Below are 17867 nucleotides of genomic sequence, written 5' to 3'. Positions count from 1 at the left end.
TTTCAATGCATAGCGAGTGTGTTTTTATGAACATTGATATTGAGTGTACCCTCAAGGTTGCATCCTTTCTATTTATGGTTACTTGACGAATACAAAAGCCCATCATTGACTGTGCTGCTGTCATTTACCTGCAGGCCGAGCACACTTTTTCTACCTCTCTCTCTGTCTGTCTGTGTGTTGGCATTCATAAAGAACCCATTCATTTTTCCCTGAAAGAATGTCTGCCCCTACCTATAATACAAGCAGCCCTTGAAAACTGACATTGATTAAACAGCCACCTTTAAATCAAAATGTATTTGTCACATGCTTCATTAACAACAGGTGTGGACTAACAGTGAAATGCTTACTTACGGGTCCATCCCAACAATGCAGAGAGGAAAAGAAAGAGAAATAATATTTATTGTATCAAATCAAACTTTATTTGCCACATGCCCCGAATACAGCAAGCGTAGACTTTACCGTGAAAATCTTACTTACAAGCCCTAAACCAACAGTGCAGTTCAAGAAGAAGAACATATTTACCAAGTAGGCAAAAGTAACACAATAAGAATAACGAGGCTATATACAGGGGGCACCGGTACCGAGCCAGTGTGCAGGGGTACAGGCTAGTTGAGGTAATCTGTACATGTAGGTGGGGGCGAAGTGACTATGCATAGGTAACAAACAGCGAGTAGCAGCAGTGTACGAGAGAGGGGGGGGTGTCAATTTAAATTGTCCGGTGGTGATTTTTATGAATCGTTCAGCAGTCTAATGGCTTGGAGGTAGAAGCTGTTGAGGAGCCTATTGGTCCTAGACTTGGCGCTCTGGTACTGCTTGCCGACTTGGGTGACTGGAGTCTGACAATTTTATGGGCTCTCCTCTGACACCGCCTATTATATAGGTCCTGGATGGCAGGAAGCTTGGCCCCAGTGATGTACTGGGTCGTTCGCACTACCCTCTGTAGTGCCTTACGGTCAGATGCCGAGCTGTTGCCATACCAGGCGGTGATGCAACCATTTAGGCAGGTTACCTTTGCTTCCTTGGGCACAGGGACTATGGTGGTCTGCTTGAAACATGTAGGTATTACAGACTCGGTCAGGGAGAGGTTGAGAGCGTTATCACACAGTCATCCAGAACAGCTGGTGCTTTCGTGCTTGTTTCAAAACAAGCATAAAAGGCATTTAGCTCGTCTGGTAGGCTCGCGTCACTGGGCAACTCGAGTTTGGGTTTCCCTTTTGTAAGTCCATAATAGTTTGCAAGCCCTGCCTCCGATGAGCGTCAGAGCCGGTGTAGTAGGATTTAATCTTCATCCTGTATTGACGCTTTGCTTGTTTGATGGTTCGTCTGAGGGCATAGAGGGATTTCTTATAAGCGTCCGGATTAGTCTCCCGCTCCTTGGTACTGTGTATGAGACACAGTTGGTACTCTGTCTGGGTTAGAGCCATCTTTTGACGTGTGTGTGTGCGCGCGCGCTCTCCTCTCTCAGATTGTGTGTAAACTGAAGGAGGAGATTGGGGCCATGGAGAAGGAGCACAGTGACCTGCAGCTGCACATCTCCCGCACAGACTGGTGGTGTGAGAACTTGGGCTCCTGGAGGGCCCTCATCACAACAGCTGAGGTGAGTGAGACAAACACACACAGCACCATCCCAACTCTTAGTTATTGACTGTGTTCCAGTGATATGACAGCAGCGCAGCAGTGAGCTCTCTAGTCTCCTGTGTCCAGGGCTCCAGTACCTCTGGCCAAACTCGAAACAGATAAAACCCTGATCTGAGAGCAACGAGCCAGAGAGAAACGAATGCATCTACACCTTCCGGAACCTTTATTACGCACAGCACTAATAACAGAGCTTCTGTCTAGTCTAGATGGATGAGAGAGAGGTAGGAGCTCAGACTGAGGAAGAAAATACAAAACTGAAAGGAAGGATAAAATGGTCCCAGTCATCATTTGTATGGTGTTATTGATTGGACTACAGATGTAGGATCTTAATTTGATCATCCAGTTGCAGAAAGAACTGTCCTGCATTGCAGGAAATGTAAAGCATTTAGTGTATTTGAGGTTTAAAAAGGCATTTGAGACTTGATTTTTCCCTTACGAAAAAATATATGAACCCGTACAAAAATCTCCACAAATTATATTATTATTCACATTACCTGTTGCCGCATGATTATTTTCAAGCTGTAGCAAACTGGCTCAAATATAAGATCCTACATCTGTACATTGTATGAGCCTTTTATCTCCTTCAAATCACATTTTATTTCTCACATGGGCCGAATACAACAGGTATACAACAACCTTACCGTGAAACACTGAACCAACAATGCAATTTTTAAGGAAGTGAGAAACATTTGCTAAAAGGAAAAATGGCAACACAATAAAATAACAATGACGAGGCTGTATACAATTTAAGCTGTTTGGGTATGTGGAAGGACGAGGGCCTCATTTGCATATTACTCCTCACGCTTCATTTAGTCTGGGAGACAAGCTTTGATTAATGCTTTGTCTGTTAATTGGCTGTGAAATGTCTAAACACAGGAGGACTGAAAGGACACCACTCTCCAAAGTTCACTCTGCACAATCCCCCTCCAAGGCCTAATGCTATGCTGCTAAGCTAATAGCCATGTCGGATTCTGCTCAGCCAAAAGCAAATTTGTGTTTGTAGTGATGTTCAATTAAGCATGGTAGTATTGTCTCCAATTCTTCATTATGGTAATGAGCTAATCAGCCAACCTTTTAAAGATGTACTTTAGTCAGAGTTAATTTGTTCTCATCATTGGAGTGTTTTCTTAGCATACCCTCATTGATACAGTATATAAAAATTAAATTGTATTTGTCACATGTGCCGAATACAACAGATGTCGACCTTACAGTGAAATGCTTACTTACAAGCCCTTAACCAACAATGCAGTTAAAAAAAATAAAAAAAAATAATTAAGAATAAGAAATAAAAGTAACAAATAATTAAAGAGCAGCAGTAAAAAACAATAGCGAGGCTATATACAGAGGGTACCGGTTACTCGAGGTAATATGTACATGTAGGTAGAGTTATTAAAGTGACTATGCATAGATAATAACAGAGTAGTATACTAATTGATACGGTGACTGTTTTTTAGGGATGGGAATTGCCTGGGACTTCAAGATACAACATTATCACCATACTTAGGTGCCGATACGATATGAATTGCGATTGTCCCGAAGGTGTGGGGACGGCAGGTAACCTAGTTGTTAAGAGCGTTTGAATCACCAAGCCGGAAAGGTGGAAAAATCTGCCGTTCTGCCCTTGAGAAAGGCAGTTAGTCCCCAAAAACTCCTCCCCATCTCTGATTCAGAGGGGTTGGGTTAAATGCGAAAGATACATTTGGGTTGAATGCATTGTTGTGCAACTGACTAGCTATTCCCTTTCCCTTCACAATTCAATTTGTATTGACAACTGACTAGCTATCCCCTTTCCCTTCACTATTCAATTTGTATTGACAACTGACTAGCTATTCCCTTTCCCTTCACAATTCAATTTGTATTGACAACTGACTAGCTATTCCCTTTCCCTTCACAATTCAATTTGTATTGACAACTGACTAGCTATCCCCTTTCCCTTCACTATTCAATTTGTATTGACAACTGACTAGCTATCCCCTTTCCCTTCACTATTCAATTTGTATTGACAACTGACTAGCTATTTCCTTTCCCTTCACAATTAAATTTGTATTGACAACTGACTAGCTATCCCCTTTCCCTTCACTATTCAATTTGTATTGACAACTGACTAGCTATTTCCTTTCCCTTCACAATTCAATTTGTATTGACAACTGACTAGCTATCCCCTTTCCCTTCACTATTCAATTTGTATTGACAACTGACTAGCTATCCCCTTTCCCTTCACTATTCAATTTGTATTGACAACTGACTAGCTATCCCCTTTCCCTTCACTATTCAATTTGTATTGACAACTGACTAGCTATTTCCTTTCCCTTCACAATTAAATTTGTATTGACAACTGACTAGCTATTCCCTTTCCCTTCACTATTCAATTTGTATTGACAACTGACTAGCTATTCCCTTTCCCTTCACAATTAAATTTGTATTGACAACTGACTAGCTATCCCCTTTCCCTTCACTATTCAATTTGTATTGACAACTGACTAGCTATTTCCTTTCCCTTCACAATTAAATTTGTATTGACAACTGACTAGCTATTCCCTTTCCCTTCACTATTCAATTTGTATTGACAACTGACTAGCTATTTCCTTTCCCTTCACTATTCAATTTGTATTGACAACTGACTAGCTATTCCCTTTCCCTTCACTATTCAATTTGTATTGACAACTGACTAGCTATTCCCTTTCCCTTCACTATTCAATTTGTATTGACAACTGACTAGCTATTCCCTTTCCCTTCACTATTCAATTTGTATTGACAACTGACTAGCTATTCCCTTTCCCTTCACTATTCAATTTGTATTGCGATTTGATACTGCTATTTCTAGTTCCAAACATGGTGCTAACTATACGTTGTCTGCAGAGAGACGAGAGCCATGATAAAAACAAGTTTTGATCGTCATCCAAAAACATGACAGACATGAAATTAGTATAAAATTGTAATATCTTCGGCTGTGAGTGATGGGGGAAAAATCTGCCCCAGCTACAATTATTTGAATAACTCAATAGCTGTTTTGTGCATAAAGGTGAGGACTAAAGTGTCTGATTGGGAATGTTCAAATCTGACATCTATGTGACAGTGTATGGAAATGGTGTTTCTTGGCTGGGCATCAGTTAAACTGCAGTACCGAAGCAACATTGTAGGAGCTTCTAGACCAGAACCCTGGCCCCTTGGTTCAGACGAATACATCCCAGAGAGGCCCAGCTCATGAGTTCCATGAGCAGAAGATTTTAATTTAGAATGGAAAATGTAATATGTTTATGCAACAAATGTTGGTGCATCGAACCGACTCACATCGATTCGTTCTCTAATCAAATCACATCTCTCCGAATCGTTTCAAACTAAAACGTATCGTTCCTGTATTGGAGCCCATGTTTCTAGATACTTTTCGAATCGTCTTGAAAGGGAAAGATGCACATCCCTAGAACACTGGTTCCCAACCTTTGTTGAACCGTGACAAACCTCGATGTGATAAAAGATTCTGCCACAAATGTATTTAGTGCAATTTTATTTAATTTTTTACCTTTTTATTTAACTAGGCAAGTCAATTGACTTCTTCAGGATCGGTGTCCCTTTCTCGGGACGGTTGAGCTAACATAGGCTAATGCGATTAGCATGAGGTTGTACGTAACAAGAAAATCTCCCAGGACGTAGACATATCTGATATTGGCAGAAAGCTTAAATTATTGTTAATCTAACTGCACTGTTCAATTTACAGTAGCTATTACAGTGAAATAATACCATGCTATTGTTTGAGGAGAGTGCACAATTTTGAACATGAAAAGTTATTAATAGACAAATTAGGGACATTTGGGCAGTCTTGAAACAATTTGTTTGACAGAAATGCAATGGTTCATTGAATCAGTCTAAAACTTTGCATATACACTGATGCCATCTAGTAGCCAAAATCTCAATTGCACCTGGGCTGGAATAATACATTATGGCCTTTCTCTTGCATTTCAAAGATAATGGTACAAAAAAATGCAAAAGAACAGTATTTTTAAAAATGTGTTTTATCTTTTACCAGATCTATTGTGTTCTACTACATTCCTTTCACATTTCCATAAACTTCAAAGTGTTTCCTTTCAAATGGTACCAAGAATATGCATATCCTTGCTTCAGTGCCCGAGCTACAGGCAGTTAGATTTTGGTATATCGTTTTATGCGAAAATTGAAAAAAATGGTCTAATCCTTAAGAGCGTCCCGCAAATATCCAAAGAAAGAAAAACATAAAATAGGTCTTACTTTTGAACGGAAAGGTCTAGAAATAAGCGGTTTTCTACAAAGGTGGAACCACAGAGTGGAAGCCACTCCGTTTGTTTCTATGGCAGAGGATGGGGTACTGCTAACATTAATCCGATTTGCCTGTGCTAATGGTGAATGATACAAATGACTTTACTCGTGATGCGCACCCCTCAAATGTAACAACAGCCATACCCCTAACATGGTTACATCTGGATGGTTGCTTCAAGTCAGGTGCGCTCTTGACTTGAAGCAACCATCCAGATGTAACCATGTGCCATTCAATGTATTATTTGATTTTCTTTCTGCACGGTTGTTTCTAAGTCAACCCAGCACACTGGTTGAAAAACCACTGCCCTAGAGAACAAGCTATAGTATGGAAAATACCGGAGTTTTGGCTCAGGTACAGCTGACTAACGCTACCTAGCAAAAAGTCTTGATTTTTTTCTCACGTTTTGTTCGGTTAGACTCTCTCTAAAATGGATTACATGTTTTTTTTCTCATCAATCTATATACAATACCCCAATAATGACAAAGCGAAAAAAAAAATTTATAAACTTTTGCAAATGTATTCAAAATAAAAAAACATCTATTCAGACCGTTTACTATGAGACTCGGAATTGAATACCGGTGCATCCTGTTTCCATTGATCATCCTTGATGTTTCTACAACTTGATTGGAGTCCACCTGTGGTAAATTCTATTGGATTGGACATGATTTGGAAAGGCACCATTCTGCACTAACTCATTTTTATTCCAACATTTGGAACAACACTAATAAATAATCATAACATTTAAAACTTGTATGTATGTGTATATATAATAAACATATACACGGAAAAAAATAAGACCCATAAATATCAAAAAGAAGTAACAAAGACAAATAGAAACAAATTTGTGTTGATTTGGCACTGGAGCATCAATACATTACCCGTCCCCCAACACTGTCAACCAAGAGTCAAGACTACATTACCCATCCCCCAACACTGTCAACCAAGAGTCAAGACTACATTACCCATCCCCCAACACTGTCAACCAAGAGTCAAGACTAAACCAATTCACCTTGCTGGTGTTTTTTATTATTCTTAACGATTTAGCACTCCAAGGTTAATTGACCCACAGTCCCACACGGTGACATGATATCATTGACCCACAGTCCCACACGGTGACATGATATCATTGACCCACAGTCCCACACGGTGACATGATATCATTGACGTGACGTGCAAATGAGCGATAGAAAACCGATCAAATGTCACCATTTCATGATTACATTTTTTGTGCAGGCACGCCGTGCCGCCCTCAGCAAGATGCCACCCTGGGCGGCTGCCCATGTCGCCTATATCTATATCCGCCACTGATTGAGTTCTTGGTCACCACCTGGATCAAGGCCCCATTTTTCTCCCATCAGTACACCTTGCTCTCATCCTACTGTAACCATTGGCCATTGTCTTGGAATTATTCTTACCAAAAGATAGACTTTTAGATTTCTTTAATTATTGCAATAATGGAGCATTAACGTTTTCTCAATGGTGATTGTTAAGAGCCCAACGAGCAGAATTGGGTCACAACCTATATAAGTACATCCTCCTGAGTCTTCATGACAAACAACAAATGTGTCGGTTGGCTCTAGAGGTGAAGTTTTGTATGTCAGAAAGGAGTAATCCCCCAGCCAGATTGCATTTGCTGTGAAGACTGTTCTAATTGTATAGGATCCAGGGTTTGGCCCCAAAGACAAGGTTCTTCTTATCAGCTGTCCGTACCGGAGACATCTCCTCCCTGGTACACAAACACCAACTCATTCTTTGGAGTGCAGGCTGTAGGTTTTTTCACCAAGACATCCTAAATCAATTGCCAGCGCCAAGCCCCAGAGGTCCAACTCCACAGATGAGAGAGTACTGAGAAACCTTATTCGATGCATAAACCGTATTAAAACACAGTCTTGTCATTTTCTACCATACCCTACTCTCTGACCACTTGGTCTCACCCTACTGTAGCCATTGACCATACTCTCTGACCATGTTCTAACTCTGTGTCCACAACTCATTCTTTGCAGTGAAATAAAGGGAAATGATTCCCTCTGTGTCCCCTATCCCCCACCAGGCAGTAGAGGAGAATGGAGAGCAGATGCCTTGCTACTGCGTCTCAGTGAGCCTGCTGGAGGGAGACGACTCTAAGAACAGCCGCTGGAGCGTCACCAGGAAGCTTATAGAGTTCCAGGCCCTGCACCGAAAACTGACTGAGGTAAAGGATCCTCCATGCTAATGTTTTTGCCTGCCTAGCTAGCGTCTCTGACTCACCCTCTGTCTGCCCCCCAACAACAGCCTTTTAATTACCACAGTCCTGCACTGCTACATCACAGCCGTTTGTTTCAAATATCACTGCCTGCCATCTGATAATCACCCTAACAATGCTTCCACCGTCCGGTTGCCATGGAGATGGAGTGAGTCACCATGCCACTGCATTTCATGAGGTGCTACAAACAACGAGACTTGAAGACTGAAACATAACTCCTCTTGTTCTCTCTCTCCTCTCTTTGATTTTATGTTCTTTATGCAGTGTTTCCCTACCTTGAAAAAAGTCCAGCTTCCCTCCGTCAGTAAACTGCCATTCAAGTCAATTGACCAAAAATTCCTTGAAAAGTCCAAAAACCAGCTCAACAGCTTTTTACAAGTAAGTCACTCTCTGCCAACACGGTTCAACCACACATCATAGTGAAAACGTCACTCAAATCAGTGTTTTGTTTATGTGGAAGGCATTTCTCAGTATCGGTCTCCTAAGGACATCATTTTTCAGAACAGGAGATGTAATTTGAGTTGATGATGTCACATATAGCTACCATTGGGAGCTCAGGTAGTTTGTTTCCTCATTTCAAAATGTTTCTGTCTGATAGGAAATTAATTGTATTGTTTGAGTGGCTCGTTCCTGCTGTTCTCACGGCATGTTGATTGGCCATCATGATTTCAAGCTAGGCTCTTTCAATGTTGGGAGAATTTTTTTTTAAAATGAGACACAACCACAATGTATTAAGTTTGGAGATGAGAGTCAAAGTTTGAGATTAAATTGAGCACATTCTTTACAAGCTTTTACAACTGTTAGTTATGATGGAAAGCTTTACTATTACGAGAATGATGAGGATTTAGTTTGTTTGCCTCATTGATTTGCACTCGTCAGGTTCCATAGTTATTAGCATCGACTCTGTCTCAAATGGCACCCTATTCCCAATATATAGTTTTTAAGCGTTGTTTCCATTAAACATGCCATACAAATCAACATTTTAATTCATTATATTAAGAGTGCCTTGGTCTGGTCCTCCGTTCTTTTTGATGACCAATATAGTGCACTACTTTTGACCAGAGCCTTTGGGAATCTATGCCTTTTGGGATGTAGCCCAGACTCCAACTCTGTCCCTGCTAGGGCCCTATGGGATAGGGTGTCAATTGGGACACAGCTAGTCTAATCTGCAGCTGTTTTCTCCACCATGTATAGAAAATGCTGACAGACGAGCGGATGTGTCAGAGTGAGGCGCTCTATGCCTTCCTCAGCCCCTCCCCAGAGCACCTGAAGGTCATGGACATCCACAAGAAATCCTCCTTCTCCCTGGCCTCCTTCCTGGAGAGACTGTCTGGAGACTTCTTCTCACACACCGAGGTTAGTAAGCACCGTCACATCAGGAGACCTGGCTGGCTGGGGTGGTGGGACTAATATGTGTGTGTGTGTACAAACATGTCTATCCTTTTTAGTCTTTCTCACAAAGAGAGACACATACACACTAACTCCTTTTTCCCCAACAGGAAGAGGCGGAGGATGACAGTGACCTATCTGACTATGGAGACGAGGCTGATGGGAAGAAAGACGCTCTGGCTGAACCCTGCTTCATGCTCATAGGAGAGATCTTTGAGCTGAGAGGAAGTGAGTGGAACCTCTATACTATGGTTGCATCCCAAATGACCCCCTATTCCCTTTTATAGTGCACTATTTTTGGGAGGGCCCTGGTCTAAAGCAGTGCACTATAAAAGGAATTTGGGGGACACTACACTGTCATTTTCACCTCAGTAGACTGAGTGTGTGGTTTGTGTATGTTATGTCTGTGTTCTTTAAATCAAATGAATTGTTCAAAGCAATTTTGAAAGGCATAGATTATATCCTTGTTTGTTGTTATTGGAAACTAACTTTGTTAATGGATCTGTTATTTAATCTAGTCACCTCTTGCTATCAGCCTGGCACTCTGTGATATTGTTTGTCTTCCTTTATTCTCAGTGTTTAAATGGGTACGAAAAACTCTAATTGCACTAGTTCAAGTCACGTTTGGAAGGACCATAAACAAGTAAGCATCATTCTCTTTTCATGAAAATGTTTTATCAGATTTCTGCTCTTATTTCCTGCCAGTGTGTGAAGCAAAGAGTACACGCAGATCTGGGAAGAGGCTAGGTTTATTAAGGTCTATATCAGCGGTCCCCAACCTTTTTTGTACCACGGACCGGTCTCATGTAGACACAATTTTCCCGGACCGGCCGTCGGAATATCAATTAGGCCTAGAAGTTTTTGTATAGCCGCTTTTTCATAACATTTTAGTTTAAGTAGAAACATAAAAACAAAGTGCATATTTTTCTCTAATCATATAATAAAAACATTGCAACTCACCAGTGGGAGCCCTGAGCTTGTTTCCCAGCAACAAGATGGTCCCATCTAGGGATGATGGGAGACAGTGACATGTTCCGTATGTCCAGTCTACTCTGTAATTTTGTTTTTGTTGCCATCATTGCGGAAAATCCCGCTTTGCAGAGATCGGATGTTGGAAATGGAAGGAACGTTGTGCTTTTGTGGCTCTCAGGATATTCAGCCTGGATTTGAATCCAGAAGGTCGGCGGAGATTAAGTCATCTCAAACATACTTTTAAGGCCACCGTCATTTACAACCTCAAGGATTTGATCTACTTCCTGCACGGACATGGACGATTCACCTGGGACATTCACGAATGGGTTGCGGATCCAGTCCTTCACCCTTCGTGGGTCTTTTGCGGTTGGGAAGTAACACTCAAACTCCATTGACAGCGAAGCTAGGTGATCTCGCACCAGCTGGGAGAAAGACGTCTCGGTCTCTCCCAAAATCCCTGCTAATGTTTGGAACATTTCAAATATGCCCCTGTCCGCTCGCCGTCCCCACAGTTCCAGTTTGGCTTTGAATGCAGCCACTTTATCTGCCAACTTCAGGACAGTTTTCATTCTCCCCTGAAGTGACCGATTGAGTTTGTTGAGCAGGTTGAATATGTCGCACAGGTAAGCGAGTTTTGCGACCCATTCCTTGTCATTGAAATGTGCTGCCAGTGGTGACTTTTTTTCTGAAAGAAATCTCTGCAGCGGCTCTCGTAACTCAAACACTCTGTCAAGCGATCTCCCCCTGCCATCTGACTTCTGTGTATATGCCTGCCATCTGACTTCTGTGTATATGATAAGGCGTTTGTGCTCTGTGTCTATTTCCTCACAAAGCTGTCCAAACAGATGCGAGTTAAGGGCGTGTGCTTTGATAACTTTAAAACATCATTCAGTACGACATTAAATTCGGGTGCCATTTTTCGGCTAGCCAGCATTTCTCTGTGCGTAGACTCACATTCAGGCGCAACCTCTTTAACCCGGGTAGTGAAACCAGACAGCCTTCCAGTCATGACAGCATCCCCGTCCGTGTGTACGCCAACACAGAATGACCAATCAAATTTTCCTGACATGCACAGTCGTGGTCAAAAGTTTTGAGAATGACACAAATATTAATTTTCAGTCTGCTGCCTGCGTTTGTATGATGCCAATTTTCATATACTCCAGAATGTTATGAAGAGTGATCAGATGAATTGCAATTAATTGCAAAGTCCCCCTTTGCCATGCAAATGAACTGAATCCCCCAAAAAACATTTCCACTGTATTTCAGCCCTGCCACAAAAGGACCAGCTGACATCATGTCAGTGATTCTCTTGTTAACCTCTCTAGGGGGTGTGGGACGCTACCGTCCCACCTGGCCAACATCCATTGAAATTGCAGAGCGACAAATTCAAAAACATAAATACTCATTAACCTCTCAAGCTAATGAGTCTAACAGACTCAAGCTCATTACCATTACGCAACGTTAACTATTCATGAAAATCGCAAATGAAATTAAATAAATATGCTAGCTCTCAAGCTTAGCCTTTTGTTAACAACACTGTCATCTCAGATTTTCAAAATATGCTTCTCAACCATAGGAAAACAATAATTTGTGTAACAGTAGCTAGCTAGCGTAGCATTTAGCGTTAGCATTATCGTTAGCATTTAGCAGGCAACACTTTCACAAAAACCAGAAAAGCATTAAAATAAAATAATTTACCTTTGAAGAACTTCAGATGTTTTCAATGAGGAGACTCTTAGATAGCAAATGTTCAGTTTTTCCTGAAAGATTACTTGTTTAGGAGAAATCGCTCCGTTTGGTGCGTCACGTTTGGCTACCAAAAAAACCTGTATCCAGGAGTGTATTTATCCCGGCAAGCTCATTAGCATAACGCAACGTTAACTATTCATGAAAATCGCAAATTAAATGAAATAAATATGCTAGCTCTCAAGCGTAGCCTTTTGTTAACAACACTGTAATCTCAGATTTTCAAAATATGCTTCTCAACCATAGGAACACAATCATTTGTGTAACAGTAGCTAGCTAGCGTAGCATTTAGCGTTAGCATTATCGTTAGCATTTAGCAGGCAACACTTTCACAAAACCAGAAAAGCATTAAAATAAAATCATTTACCTTTTGAAGAACTTCAGATGTTTTCAATGAGGAGACTCTGTTAGATAGCAAATGTTCAGTTTTTCCTGAAAGATTATTTGTTTAGGAGAAATCGCTCCGTTTGGTGCGTCACGTTTGGCTACAAAAAAAAAACGAAAATCCAGTCATCAATTACGCCGAACTTTTTTCCAAATTAACTCCATAATATCGACTGAAACATGGCAAACGTTGTTTAGAACCAATCCTCAAGGTGTTTTTCACATATCTCTTCGATGATATATCCTTCGTGGAAGTGTGCGTTCACTTCTGAATCCCAGGACAAAAGGACCGCAAATGGAGATTACGCACGATTTTAGACAAAGGCCACCGGGCGGACCCATGGAAAATGTAGTCTCTTATGGCCAATCTTCCAATGATATGCCTACAAATACGTCACAATGCTGCAGACATCTTGAAGAAACCACAGAAAGCACATGGTCGTTCCTGCTGCATTCACAGCCATATAAGGAGACATTTGAAAACAGAGATTCTGCTCATTTCCTGTTTGACGTTTCATCTTGGTTTCGCCTGTAGAATGAGTTCTGTGGCACTCACAGATAATATCTTTGCAGTTTTGGAAACGTTAGACTGTGTTCTTTCCAAAGCTGTCAATTTTATGCATAGTCAAGCATCTTTTCGTGACAAAATATTGCGCTTAAAACGGGCACGTTTTTTTATCCAATAATGAAATAGCGCCCCTATAGGTTTAACAGGTTAAAAAAAATTAATGAAACATACAAGTGTTATACATCGGTTTAACGATTAACCTCTTGTTAATCCAACCACGGTGTCAGATTTCAAAAATACTTTATGGCGAAAGCAAACCATGTGATTATCTTAGAACGGCGCCCAGCAGACAAATCATTACAAACGGTAACCAGCCAAGTAAACGAGTAACAAAAGTCAGAAATAGCGATACAATTAATCGCTTACCTTTTTATGATCTTCATATGGTTACACTCACAAAACTCCCAGTTACCCAATAAATGTTTGTTTTGTTCGATCAAGTCCCTCTTTATATCCAAAAACCTCTTTTGTTAGCCCGTTTTGTTCAGTAAAACTCTCAAACAACATCTGGTGATATTGCAGAGCGTGAAACTCAACAAAACAGAAATTCTCATAATAAACATACATAAAAGATACAAATGTTATATACCAGCTTAAAGAAACTTCTTGTTAATCCAACCGCTGTGTCAGATTTCAAAAAGGCTTTACGGCGAAAGCAAACCATGCGATTATCTGAGAACAGCGCCCAGCAGACAAATCATTACAAACAGTTTGCAGCCAAGAAGAGGAGTAACAAAAGTCAGAAATAGCGTTAAAATGTATCACTTACCTTTGATTTTCATAAGTTTGCACCGACGACTCCATGTTACGCAATAAATGTTAGTTTTGTTCGATAGTCTCTTTATATTCAAAAAAACTCTGTTTTGTTGGTGCGTTTTGTTCAGTAATACATTGGAACAAAGCGCAGTCGCAACAGACAGACGAAAAATCTAAAAAGTACCATAAATGTTCATAGAAACATGTCAAACAATGTTTATAATCAATCCTCAGGTTGTTTTTGTCATAAATAATCGATCATATTTCAACCGGACAAAAGCTTCTTCAATAGAAAAGGAGAAACAAGAAAGAAAGAAAGGCGCATAATGTTAGCTAATACTGTAATGTAGAGGCTTTTGTCAACCTTCCCTCCCTACCCCATCAGGCAGATTCGAGACACTGTCAACTGGATCTTCAGTGAGCAGATGATTGTTTGCTACATCAACATTTTCCGCGACACATTCTGGCCCAACGGAAAACTGGCCCCCCAAATCAAGGCTCGGTCCGACACAGAACGTCGGGAGACCAAGGAGAGAGCTCAACAGAAGCTGCTAGACAATATCCCAGGTAGGTCTTCCCTCCTGCCATACAGGTGTCATCTCTGCACATTTATTAACAATGTTTTGGTCAGACCTTTTTCTTCAAATACATGTTATAATTCGTTTGCAGAGGTAAAATCGTGTGCGCAGGAGTTAAATGTATTTATTCTACAATGTTGATTTTGTGGCTGTAACTCCCTGTTCCACAAGGGTGTGCGCGTTAACCCTGCTAGAGATTGATATCTGACATGGATCAGTACTCAAGGGGTGTGGGGTGGAGTCTGGCGTTGGTTTTGAAACAAAAGTTTCTGTTTCAATTGGATTATTGGATCTTTTAGTTTATTAATTTGACCATTTTTTTAAAAACAAGCACACATACAACTTAAAAGCCATACATACACATGAATAAAATCATTGAGGATAACACACAAAGTCTGGGTCTTATTTCCATTGTGGTCCTCTTGACACAAGATGGCTAGACAAGATCGAACACAGTATGGCGGTGAAATAATAAAACAGAGAAGAACATCTATCTCATCATTCCAGTCACATCATAGGGGTTATTCATATGGGCACAGAAGACATCAAACATATTTTTACTTTATTTTTACAGCTGTCCAGAGAGGACATTGTTTTTATAGGCAGAGGCAACTCATTCCATTCTGAGGCTCCAGTATACAAGAAAGTACCTTTCCCAGCATTACTCCTGAACCTGTATAAGCACACGTCAGCAACACCTGATCTGGTGCTGTGATTGTGTGCATCCCTAACATGAGGAAAGTAATCACTTAGATATCTGGGCGCAGGACCATAAATACTCCTGTAAACCTAGTCTAATCTGGGACACCCTAGCCTCACAGGCAGCCAGTTTAGTTCCTGAAAGCAGCTCCTGCCTATGTGAGTACGTGGACTCACCTTCAATACTACCCTGATCCGCTTATTCTGGGCTATCTGGAGCTTCCCCTTCATAAATTTAGATAAGCCCCCAAACCAGGAAGTACTAGCATAGTCAAAATGGCATTTAATGAGGGCAGTAGCTAGCACTTTCATGGAGTCCTTATCAAGCAGCCTGGACTTTCTAGCCAAATACTTAGTCCTGGCATTAACCTTCCCTAGCACCTTATTGGCCATGCTCACACCTCCCAAGCTTCCATCAATGATACATCCCAAGTAGCTAACAGAGGTTTTAGTAGTCAGCACCTCACCCCCTAACTCCACTCTGATTTCAGACGACCTACACAATGTAGGTCTGGATCCAAAAATAATTGCTTCAGTTTTCCCTAAGTGCAGAGATAGATTATTAACTCCAAGCCATTTGCTAATGTTAGCGAGCTCTGTGCTAAGTATGCTCTCCAACATTGTTTTACTTTTGTGAGACACCAGAAGTGAAGAGTCATCCGCATAAAGAAAAAGACTGTCAGAACAAGCATCTTTCATATCGTTAATATACAATAAAAACAGCAGAGGCCCAAGCATGCTCCCCTGCGGGAACGCCACAACTCATTGGTTTTTCCTGAGACAGTGAAGCATTAACCTCTGCTCCCTTCCTGATAAATAGGACTTTACCCAGCCTATAGGGACACTGCTTAACCCCAACCCCAGTTTGGAGATTAGGAGACAGTGGTTAACTGTATCAAAGGCAGTTAGGGAGGGTTTTGTAAGTCAAGAATTACCATTCCACACAGATTTCCCTCATCAATCTCTTTCCTGATGAAGTCCAGTAAAGTAGACATGAATCAGTGGAGTATGTTTTTCTAAAACCTGACTGAAAATCGTACATTAGACCCTGTTTGTTAACATATTCATTCATACATTTGCTCATGTACAATGTGTTTTTTTATTTATTTAAAAAAATAATAATTTACCCCCAATTTCGTGGTATCCAATTGTTTTAGTAGCTACTATCTTGTCTCATCGCTACAACTCCCGTACGGGCTTGGGCGAGACGAAGGTTGAAAGTCATGCGTCCTCTGATAAACAACCCAACCAAGCCGCACTGCTTCTTAACACAGCGCGCATCCAACCCGGAAAGCAGCCGCACCAATGTGTCGGAGGAAACACCTGGCGACCTGGTTAGCGTGCACTGTGCCCGGCCCATCACAGGGAGTCACTAGTGCACGATGAGACAAGGATATCCCTACCGGCCAAACCCTCCCTAACCCGGACGACGCTAGGCCAATTGTGCATCGCCCCATGGACTTCCCGGTCGCGGCTGCGACAGAGCCTGGGCTTGAACACAGTCTCTGGTGGCACAGCTAGCACTGCGATGCAGTGCCATAGACCACTGCGCCACCTGGGAGGCCCCTCATGTACAATTCTCTCCAAGATCTTTGAATTTAGACAGAGGATAGATACAGGCCTATAATTCCCAGGGTCAGACTTTATCCCCTTCTTATACAGAGGTATAACTTTAGCTTGTTTCATGTCCCTGGGAAAGGTGCCTTGTTCAAGAGAGAGATTAACGATATGTGTAATACAAGGGTCAATTTGCTCAGCAGAATCTATTGATTAAGATGAGCAAAACAGACCTGGTAAAATAAATAATACAAATACTTCGCTAACAGCAACCGCCAAAATAAACCTCAACACAAAGTGTCTTGATAGGGCGTTGGGGCATTACGAGCCGTAATAGCTTCAATGCACCTTGGCACAGGTTACACACTGGTACATGTGTGAGACAGGGAAAATATAAGCACCCCCTATTTGACTTTTTTTGCAGACATATTGCTCCTAGATCTGATGGGTATCTGTGGCTGGATCTCTGAATGTGGATATTTTTACATTTTACAATTTGGTAATTTAGCAGACGCTCTTATCCATGGTGACTTAGTCAGGTCATTCGACTAAGGTAGGTAAAACAACCACATACAGCATGCTAACTGTCTTTCAGATGCACTACAGAACCTGGTGGGACAGCAGAACGCCAGGTATGGGATCATCAAGATCTTCAACGCACTTCAGGAGGCCAATGCCAACAAGCATCTGCTTTATGTAAGTTCACCTCACCCTCTGTGAAATGGCAAAGTATCCTAAAACATGCTGTTGTGGTTCTAATCAATCAATCAAATTTATTTTATATAGCCCTTCGTACATCAGCTGATATCTCAAAGTGCTGTACAGAAACCCAGCCTAAAACCCCAAACAGCAAGCAATGCAGGTGAAGAAGCACGGTGGCTAGGAAAAACTCCCTAGAAAGGCCAAAACCTAGGAAGAAACCTAGAGAGGAACCAGGCTATGTGGGGTGGCCAGTCCTCTTCTGGCTGTGCCGGGTGGAGATTATAACAAAACATGGTCAAGATGTTCAAATGTTCATAAATGACCAGCATGGTCGAATAATAATAA

The 17867-nt window shown here is 41.3% G+C and overlaps 1 protein-coding gene across 2 annotated transcripts in view; it reads left to right on the top strand.

Moving 5' to 3' along the window:
* The window catches only part of snx25 (sorting nexin 25), a 55268-nt gene that overhangs the window by 30916 nt on the left and 6485 nt on the right, over nucleotides 1-17867 (top strand). For both annotated transcript variants that reach the window (XM_090220341.1, XM_021583513.3), the window contains exons 11-18: nucleotides 1466-1597; nucleotides 7980-8120; nucleotides 8436-8549; nucleotides 9366-9527; nucleotides 9671-9788; nucleotides 10137-10203; nucleotides 14372-14553; nucleotides 17416-17516. In XM_090220341.1, coding sequence (XP_090076467.1) covers nucleotides 1466-1597; nucleotides 7980-8120; nucleotides 8436-8549; nucleotides 9366-9527; nucleotides 9671-9788; nucleotides 10137-10203; nucleotides 14372-14553; nucleotides 17416-17516 — 1017 coding nt within the window. The remainder of the gene's footprint in view (nucleotides 1-1465; nucleotides 1598-7979; nucleotides 8121-8435; nucleotides 8550-9365; nucleotides 9528-9670; nucleotides 9789-10136; nucleotides 10204-14371; nucleotides 14554-17415; nucleotides 17517-17867) is intronic.

Source organism: Oncorhynchus mykiss, chromosome 25 (assembly GCF_057628025.1).
Source record: "Oncorhynchus mykiss isolate SJ-2025 chromosome 25, ASM5762802v1, whole genome shotgun sequence".
In the NCBI taxonomy this organism is placed as follows: domain Eukaryota; kingdom Metazoa; phylum Chordata; class Actinopteri; order Salmoniformes; family Salmonidae; genus Oncorhynchus; species Oncorhynchus mykiss.
This window is presented reverse-complemented; position numbering and strand designations above follow the sequence as displayed.